General features: G+C 31.8%; 2 protein-coding genes across 2 annotated transcripts; both read right to left on the bottom strand.

Annotated features, from left to right (window-relative positions):
* Positions 1-767: 767 nt before the first annotated feature.
* LOC137818862 (small ribosomal subunit protein eS6y) lies at positions 768-4,495 on the bottom strand. Its single transcript, XM_068622491.2, has 6 exons — positions 4,432-4,495; positions 4,266-4,330; positions 3,215-3,272; positions 2,999-3,107; positions 2,449-2,721; positions 768-1,336 (listed from the first exon to the last, which is right to left on the bottom strand). Exons 1-6 carry the CDS (start codon positions 4,435-4,437, stop codon positions 1,098-1,100), a joined length of 750 nt encoding a protein of 249 aa, XP_068478592.2. The 5' UTR covers positions 4,438-4,495; the 3' UTR covers positions 768-1,097.
* Positions 4,496-7,278: 2,783 nt separating this feature from the next.
* Positions 7,279-9,937, bottom strand: LOC137818860 (G-type lectin S-receptor-like serine/threonine-protein kinase LECRK3). The gene has a single exon (XM_068622488.2). The coding sequence runs from the start codon at positions 9,863-9,865 to the stop codon at positions 7,331-7,333; it is 2,535 nt and encodes an 844-aa protein (XP_068478589.2). The 5' UTR covers positions 9,866-9,937; the 3' UTR covers positions 7,279-7,330.
* Positions 9,938-10,486: the final 549 nt, after the last annotated feature.

Below are 10,486 nucleotides of genomic sequence, written 5' to 3'. Positions count from 1 at the left end.
TTGAAATACCCCTCTCATTTACAAGTATCCCAAGGTTTCGATTTGTAGGCATCAAGATACCTGCTCCTATTAGTTCACACTAGATGGAAGAATGCTTTTCATCCTAGTGGTATAGCTCTTGCTTGAATCAAAACAACTCATCATTAATACATTTATCAAGGTAGTTTATTAAGTTAGTTGTTGTGACCATATTAGCCACTATGACAATTGTGCACATCTTGCATAGTCATATTGGTATTTTTCCCAACATTTATCTGGTTATTCCAATTTTATAAACAGGATCTCATCAAACCATACAATTTATTTTCGAATAAAATGGATTTAAGATTTTATTAAAAAACAAATATCAATTATTAACTATGGGTTCTTTTTATTTGGACTAATAATTTTGAACTCTATTTGTGGGAAATAGAAATATAAGATAATTACATAAATATAAAGTATTTGAGTGCAAACATTAGTGATGAGTAAAATACTTTTTTAATGTTCCTTTTTAAAATTACTTGGATTTTGGGACTTAGAGTAAATTCAAGAAATAGATTTCCAGTCTCAGTCCCTAAAACCAAGATTTGTATTCTATCAATCACTCCCTTACTGTTTTCTAATACAAGACACGACATAAATAAGAATTTATAAAATGCAGTGTTATGTTTCTGCTAATAAACTCGTGAATTGACAGTTTCATAATATAATACATGTTTAACAATGTATCGGGACTATAAGATAGGAAATAAGAAAACCCATGAAACAACTAGGACCAAACACAATTGCAACAAAAGGCTAGCAGACAGTTTTCCCCATAAAATAGCTGAAACAAAATGTTGTGTTCATATTAATCCCTGAATAGACATAAAATGAAGAGTAAAATATATTCATGTTCACAAATACGAAATGCTACATAGTACATACTCGAAAGGGTACAAAATTCAAGCAGGCAAAACTATTCAATTAGGTCACCTCAAATACAACGCCAAGAAACATTGAATATACTCAAGTGTGCTTAAATAGCAAAATCATAAGCATAAAGCAGCCATCATGGAGTGACACTACCAAAACTATGATGAGATTCATCTTCACCATATGTGAGAGCAGCTGGCCTATGCGGCAGCAGGCTGCTTAGAAACACTGGAAATTTTGGACCTCCTCTTTGCCAAACTCTCACTGCGGCGTTCCCTCTGCTCCTTCAATCTGGAGGCAAGAAGTTTCTGATAATCAGCTGCCTCCGACTTTGCCTTTGCAATTCTCTTCTTCTTATCAGCAATTCTTGCGCGCTTTCTTTGCAGTGTCAATGGAGTGACAAGTCGTTGAATCTTTGGAGCTTTGCTCACCTTTTTCCCTGAAACCAAAAGTCCGTTATTGAGAATAAAATACATAATATGACCAGTTTAACTTTAATTCGATGTTGGAAAAGGAACCAGTTTCTTAGCACAGTTAAACTGTTGTTTCACAAGGAATGAAGTCAAACAAACGTAATTATCTTTTATTATGACAATAATAACATCTAATAAACCAAAAGACAGAAGAAAAATTCCAGAAAAAGAAAATACATGTCCAGCACGTTTTTGTTAATGCAAGATACAAAAACTCATTACATTCATTGTCACTGACAATGATGTGTGTTTGACAAGCGGATTGTCATTGGTCAGGCTGCCGCTTGCAGCTTGTTGTCATGAAAAAATTAGTTGTTAGTTTATGGGTGTGTGGTCAATTATACTTTTAATTTTGGGGCTTGCATTGAATCAGGTATTTGTGATCTCCTAAATTTGGGCACGGGTTGGTTTCAAGGATTTTTATTTTGGTTGGTTGAATCAGGTATTCGTGGTCTCCTAAATTTGGGCAAAGGTTGGTTTCAAGGATTTGTTGGTTTACGTAACCGGTCTCTCTTAAAATCTTCTTCACACTCAACTGTTACCACCAGGTCGGTACAAGAAAAGCAGTCCCCATAGTCCACCTGACAAAACCCAACACACAGCCACTACTTCTATGGAGGCTACATTGCTGAATTGTATGTCAACAACCAACTACTGTTTGATGAATGTGTAGCAACAGTAGCCACAATTTTCTTGCAATTATGGCTGTATGATTTGTATGTTTAAATTGAAGCTTATATTTCACTGTTAGCTACTTGATTTCAAAATGCTAAGCTAATGTGCGTAAAACATATAAAAAATCCAAGTATACATTTATATATATATATATATATATATATATATAATATCTACAATTTGATATTGATCATGATTCTTAGGATTCAGTACGATTCCACTTCCAAATTAGAAAATAAGCATTCTGATTCACGACATCCCAATTTTACTATGATGGGCAAAGGTTACTCATTTTCTCATTATTATAATAAAACCATTCATTCTCTCAAATCCAATGGCAGATTGGCTACATCAATTATAAGACAAGGCCAAAAAACAAATTTAAAAGCGCAGGGAAAATTACCAGCTTTTGTTGTGAAGGTTCGACGGTATGTGTTGACATACTTCCTCACGTCATCTTCCTTAGACAGGTTGAACAGCTTACGAATCTTGGATGCTCTCTTTGGACCTCTCATTCTTGGCTTTTCAACGTCAGTAAGCCCTGGTAAATCACTTTCTCCCTTTTTCACAATTACCAAGTTCAGAACAGAGAGATCTGGGCTGACAATGCACCCACGAACAGACTTCCTCCTACGCTCTCCATTGCGCCTTCCATACCCACGGAAGCAAGGAGTTCCTGTTTACACAATCAATGCAAGGAGAATTAATATCCCTCTGGATTATCTTCAAAAGGCATAAAGAGAAATGCATCTTCCATGAATGGTTTCCTTTATTACATCATTTAAAGCTTAAAAAAATCATATAAGAAGTTCATAAACAAAGAATTGAACGTTATGAATGACAACTAGAAAAATTACAGTCACTGATAATGCAGATCAGAAGGTTGCCCAAACTCCACATTATAATCTGGTAAATCAGCACAGTATAAAAGTAAAGCTTCATTTTTGTTCTACCTCTGTGGAGTAAAAGACGAACACGACCAGGTGTTAGCACTCCCTGCTTCATTGGGAATCCTTGTTTGTCACAACCACCAGTGATTTTGAACACATATCCTTTAAACTCCTGTCAGTAGCACAATCGTAAAATAAAACAGATCAATTAATTAATTATTGATGCTCCTCAAAAGATATTGAAACAGGTATATGAAGGCTTCAATGTACAGAACATACCTCGCCCAGAGCATCTCCCTGGACTTCCTGTGAAATTCTCTTGTCCCAAAATGCTCGCCTGCAATTTTCAAAAGAACATTTTAACAGGAAATCAAGTCACACGGCCCAATATTTAGCACAGGATACAGAAGTACCTAGGTTGTATGGCAGAAAAAATAGAAAAGTACTTAAAAATCGGGAAAAAAAACATGGTTTTCAGACTGTGGCTTTCTGTACAAATGGTAATACTGGCAAAAGGATAAAATAAAGAGCAACAATGCAAGCAGCATGCATCCCACTGGAAGCTATCATGGTATTTGCAATAATCACATTACGGGATGAGAACAGTGACATGGAGCAAAGCCAACATGGTTCAGTGTTATCAATTTCAGGTGACGGATACAGCAGAAGACCAAAATTATGCATTAGAAACACATCATCACGGCCTTTGGCAACATCCATAACAGGCCTCCCTTTATAAATTGCCTATTGCAGTTGGCAAACAGTCTGCCTCGGTGCCACCTCCAATTTAACAACACTGGTGAGGTCTAAGGACATGGATGCATGCATCATCATTTCCTTGTCTTGATCTTCAATTAAAAAATTTGGTTGCAGTTTCTTGTGTGCTTACAGTACTGCTCTCCAATTAGAATAGTTATTTCATCATAACAAAATATACTGCCCTCTAATGATAAATTAAAGGTCACCTAACCAAGGTGAATCTCTAATTCTAATTGGCAAACGGTATGGAACGTACGCTAACCACATATCCACATATCCGTTGAAGGATATCCAACTAAACCCACTTCCACTTCAACACTTTACTAAAGATTCTTAATTTAAGATTCAACAATAAGCATAACTAAAATACATACTTAAAATAGAAAAAATTATATCGATAGAAAGCTACCCCAGTCAACTCACTGCAGAAAACACCCCTAACAAACGTGTAAGTGAACTTAACATCTTTTAAACTCAAACTACAACCAGCTTTTAACACGGAGAAACACAGCACAAATGCAACATATAACATTTAAAAACCAAAATAAAAACAAAAAAGTGGAGAACTTACAGCTTCAGATCGTCATCGATCTCGAGCTTCTTCTGGCAGCCGGTGGTTGGATTTGCAATGTTGAACTGCGAAAAAGATAAAAAAGAAAATTAGGAAAATTGAGAAACAAAGGAAGGAGACATCGAAGCGATAATATTGGATAATTATTAGGGTTTGAATATGAAACCTTCATTGTGCAGTCTCTTCCTGCGAGCCAGCGAACGACCGATGCCTCTGCTCAGAGCTTCAACACTCAAAAATGGCGCACGAAATTGAACTAGGGTTTAACCCTGCTTTGTGGGTATTATGGGCCCGGAAATGGGCTAAAAAGCCCAAATTACATTTTTCAAATTTTGTTAAGTATTACTCATATTTTAATTTTAAGTTAAACAAGTGTTAGATTCTCAATATAATATTTAATTTTGAATATCAAATTACTTATTTTTACAAATTGGTTAATTAAAAAATTTAATTTATTTATAGAATTATTTATTTATATTTTATTTTTTATATTATGTTATTTCTTTAACTAATTTTTTGAAATATTTAAAAAAAGTATTTTAATTTCCAAACTTATTTTTTTATCATGTTAATCAATGTCTTTTTTTGATATAATAATGTATATTATTAGAATATGCAAAAGAATCTATTTAATAAAAAAGTTAATAATTTAGATTGTGGCCACATGTTTCAATAAGAAACTATTTAACACAACAACCTTAAATTAAAATATTTAATTTATTAGTTACCCTAATTTAGAAAGTTATTCCGAACTCAAAAGTAAAAATCAGTTATATATTAAGAATCTAAAATTTATGTAAGTTTTTAAATTTAATGTAAATAGAGAATGATTATTTTTTTAAAATAACATAATTTTTTAATAACTATATTATTTTTACTTACTATAAATTTTAAAAAATAATACTTCATTAAGAACCTAGTCAATTAGATTTTATTTTAAAAAAAAATTGCATCCATTCTAAGAGGTACAAATTATTAGATAATGTAAACTTATTGGCAAAATAACTTTCAGAAGGTGTTTATTCATGTTTAAGAATCTTGATTCTTTAAGAATAACAAATAATAAAATGATTAAATTGTATTTCATTTAACAAATGTTTCTAAAAATGTTTATATGTAAGTTTTCTAAGAAGATGTGTTACTGTTACTAATATTTTTAATTTGTTGTCAAGTTTTAATTAAATGGTATAATAAGAGTAACAAGAAATTTTTTATAAAAAAATATTTTAATTTAGGAAAGATTCTCATGAAAGTAATCTTGTGAGAAACTTAGTCAAAAACTATTTTTGAGAAATATTGGTTTATGAGAATGTTATTTAAAGAAAAAAAAATTAAGCACGAGAAATATAATTTAGATTTTCGAAAAATTAGAAATCCCTCTTGTTTAAACGTTTCCTTAAAATATTTCTAATATAAGTAAATAAATTTATTATATACTAGCGGATATTCTCTTTTTTAAATTCAAATAATGCAGTTTAAAAAAAAGTGTATAATTTTAAGAGAATATGATTTTAAAAGAACAATTTAAAATTAAAAAAATGTATATTTTAATTATTTTAAATGAAAATTTACACAAGACAAATTATACAATTACATTTTTTATTAAATAAAAAATTACTTTATTTATTAAAAGATAAAATGATATAATTTAAAATTATAATAAAAGCAGTTAAAAAATACATTCCTTTTATATAATAATAATATAAATATTAAAAAATCAAATTATTTAATGAAAAATGACACTAAAAATATTATATATATATATATATATATAATGTGAAAACAGTCATAGTATATTCTATTTACTTTTATGAGTAACACAAAGAAAGAATTAAGAGAGAGAAAATAATTTTTTTTATAACTATATAAAAGTGTGAAGAGAGTCAAGGTGAAAGAAATAATAAATTTAAGAATGAAAAAATAATATGTTATATCATAAGTGCAAATTATATTATCATCTCCTTAATTTTTTAGATGATATTTATATTAGTAATTTGTATGGTTTTTAATCCAATAAAATAAACTCTATGAAATCCATAGTTGTGAAATTATTTGGTACATAGATATAAATATATATTTATTTGTTTTTTATTATAACTAAATTAATAGATTAAAAATGTCTGATTTTAGTCTTATTTAATATTTTATTTTTATATAATAAAGTATTAATTTGATCTATTATTAAAATATTAAATGTCTTTAAAAAAAAGAAGTTGTTGTAGCAGGTACTAACAAAAAAAAGAGTAAGAGTTAAGCTTATATACCTATATTAGTGAAAAATATTTTTACACCTTCAGTTTGTAACTAATAATTTTACCTATTAGTATCACTTTTCATTCAAATTAAACACAAATATACTCAACCAAACCATCAACTTTCCCCAAACATATACATCAAACCAACACAAGACAACCTATCACAAATCTACTTAACCATAAACAACTTTTTAGAATTGTTTATAAACAAGAGTGGATTACAATATTTAGAAAATTAATCAATCCGATAGATTCAATATATTAAAATAAAATAAAGAAATACACAACTTTTTGGAATTGCTTATAAAAGAGTGGATTACAATATTTAGAAAATTAATCAATCCGATAGATTTAATATATTAAAATAAAATAAAGAAATACATGACAAATCAGATAATATGTTATAGATTCGGTAATACGTGATAAATATAATAATATTATTTTAATAAATATATGTATTAAGTACGACTCATAAACAAAATAGTTAACTATAAATACAATAAATAAACATACATAGTTATACATAGAGTAAGGTATACTTAACATATTGCAAAATCATTTTTGAATGAGTATGAAAGAACGAGTACAAAAAAGAATACCAAAAAAAGTGACCGAAGAACAACCGAGAGGAACGAGAAACAATTGTTCAAACCGGTAAAAGTAATATCTAAACCTTATATAAATATATTATAAAAAATAAGATAATATAAGAAAAATTCATAATCTCGTGAGATGTAATAGAGACAACATAAAATTAGTAAATAAAAAAGATGTTTTATTTTGATATTTCTTGATGTTACATAAAAAAACTCAGGGATTTTGAGAATGTCTACTAAATTGTGAGGGGAATGGTGGAGGTTGGACTTCAACAACACCTTCAAGCATCTGTGTCACTTTTCTCATGGTTGGTCTAAGACTTGGATCCTCTTGGATACACCAAAGGGAAATCATCACCAACTTCTTCATGTTCCTTTTGTCATCCAATGCCTCCTTGTCATCTTTAACCAAGGGATCAAAAGTGCCTCTTGAGTAGCAATCACAAGCCCAATCAGTTAATATACCCTTCTCTTCCTCCTCTAGATCCATTTCTACATTTCTTCTGCAGCAAATGATCTCAAGCAACAACACCCCATAACTAAACACATCCACTTTGGCTGTGATAGGCATGTTTTTAAACCATTCAAGTGCCACATACCCCTTTGTTCCCCTTATGGCAGTGTTGGTTCTGCTTTGGTTCATCTTCAAGAGCTTGGCCAATCCAAAGTCAGAAATTCTGACATTATAGTACTCATCAAGGAGTATGTTTTGTGGCTTTATGTCACAGTGGATAATCTGGGTGATGCACTCTTCATGCAAATATGCTAGTCCTCTAGCAACCCCAAATGCAATCTCTAACCTTAGTTTCCACTCAGGTTTCACCTTATTGAAAATAAGACTTGCCAAAGTGCCATTGCTCATGTACTCATAAACCAACAATCTTTCCTTTTCAGCCTCACAATAGCCTATCAACCGCACCAAGTTCTTGTGATGAGTGAGACCAATGACATGCAACTCATTCTTGAACTCTATCTCAACCTGTTGGAAAAGCAAAGTGTTCAATTTTTTCACTGCTATTGGAATTGCTGAGCCTATGTTTATGACTCCTTCATAAACAACACCAAAAGACCCTCTTCCTAACTCTTTTTGGAAATCATTTGTAGCTCTTTCAAGCTCCTCATAACCGAAGCAACGCAAGTTAGTTTCAAGGGCATTGTCACTTTTGACAATTCCTCTATGCTTCTTCTTGTACTGGAAAATGAAGAAAAAGCTCATGCATAAGGCTGCAATAAACATGACATTGAGAAATGAAGAGCTTCCAAAAAGTACCCAAGCAACCAAACTCAAAGAGCTCTTACTATTCTCATTCACTTTGGCTTGTGGAACAACCAAAGAGAAATTATCTTTCCTCACTTTGATGAAAGTCTTTGCACCATTGAGTCCAACATCAACTCTACCATTTGAAAGAGGCAACTTCTTCTTGAAGCAATCATTACCTGATTTGTAGATGGTAACTGCACACATACAATCTTCCAAACATGACTGTTTACATTGTTCCTCAGTAAAGGGCTTAAGAAGCACATAATCTGAAAGTGGCCAATCTGTATTTATCAACACCTCAAAATCATATTCAGCTATATCTTCTTTTCCAATGAGCTCATCTTCTGCACATCCTTGTATGAAATCTGGCTTGCAGCTACCATAGGGGTCATTAGGATCAACTAAAGAGTACCATTTTGGGCATTGGCAACTTGGCCTTTGATTACTTCCCAAGGTGCAGACACTATTGAACCCGCAAACACCACTACCTTCAGTAGCAAGCCTACTGAGACATATGTTATCTGGCTGAGACCAAATAGCACTCCAACCATCACTCCCAAGCAAACTCTTAGAATGTTGATAGAGTGTAAACACCCCATCAAAATTAAGAGTTGCTCTGAAGTAAGATTGATCAGTAGAGGCTCCACTCCATGTTGACAAGTTGTATTTCTCACTGTTCTTCCTCAAAACATACACATACCCTGATGGTTCAAACACCAACCGAGTTCCAGGACTTGATGTGTTGGACTCTTCAGTCCTACTTTCATAGTAGTTTTCATTGGCATATGCAGAGGGTGAGTTTAAAGCATGAATGGAAAGAATGCCATCCATTTGAAGAAGCATCTCAAACCTTCCTTCTGAGTAATTTGACTCTAGAAATCTTGATGAAAGCCTCTCACCTTTTTCAAGAGTTTGTGAGGGCAGCAAGGTGTCCTTTGGATGCTTAAAAGTCTCCCACACACCCCGATGATTTTCATTAAGAAGCACAAAGTTTCCATTGTCCTTTAAGAAACCTTGCTGAACTTTTCCATCAAGGCTCTTAGTTTTCCATAACTGTTCACCATTTGGGGCAGTGAGGACTAACCCATCATCATCAATGAGTTCAACCTTTGACCCCTTTGGAGCAGGACTGTCTCCATTGGCATACCAAACAACAGTCTTGTCAGGAATCTTAGCATACCAAATGCAAAGTAGGAAATGATTAGAGTCCTCAAGTGGAAGAAAACCAAAGGCAAAGTGACCAAGAGGTGAAACCACCCACGTTGAGGAGTTGTTGTTGCTAGTTGTTTCTGCAAAAAGAGAATCACCAACTGTTATGTTTCTTCTGGTTTGGTTTATCTCACCAGAAGATGAAACTACCCCTGAGACTTTGCTAGTTTCTTTAAGAAGAGAGTGATCAATGATTTTGTTGCTTCTGGCTTCAGCTACAACAAAGATGTGTAGCAGCACCATTGAGCAAAGAAGAAAGGCAAACAGAGGTGAAGCCATGACCACCTAGAATCAACAAATTGGATCATATGTTCATTGAGTTTTTGTTTATGTAAATCATGCAATGTTTTTCTTAGCTGCTTAGGATTTTATTTATTCTGTATCAGACTTTCATATTATTAAAATACATAATCGATATTTGTATTGAATAATCAACTAGTACTTTACCAATTATAATGAGCATTTATTTATTTAATACAAGTTAAATCTACTTTTAATTTTACTTTTTATTAGTCAATCACGACCCAAATGTAGTGCGTATCCAACACGAATGTACCAATATAACTAGCTATTATTGCTTTAATTTTTTTTTCTACATTTGAATTCTACTAGTGTTTCACTTTTTCCACAACATTTATTTCGTTTCATACCAGTCATACTCTTGAAATGAGTTTAAGACATCAGTTTAACAGCATGATATAAAATTTAATTGAATTGAATTATAGAAATAAAAAAATATTTGTTTATCTTAAAAGTAATTCTGTATTCAATAATTTTTTAGAAAATTGTTAAAATAGATTTTTGTTAAAAGTGTTGAAAAAACAACTTATTACAAAAACTTAAAAATAATGTCATATAACAAAAAAAATTAAATGAACATGTCATGATTGTGAATTCTCA

The sequence above is a fragment of the Phaseolus vulgaris genome, chromosome 10 (assembly GCF_051622355.1).
Source record: "Phaseolus vulgaris cultivar YP4 chromosome 10, ASM5162235v1, whole genome shotgun sequence".
Classification (NCBI taxonomy): domain Eukaryota; kingdom Viridiplantae; phylum Streptophyta; class Magnoliopsida; order Fabales; family Fabaceae; genus Phaseolus; species Phaseolus vulgaris.
The sequence above is the reverse complement of the archived record's forward strand: the minus strand, read 5'-3'. Positions and strand labels throughout refer to the sequence as shown.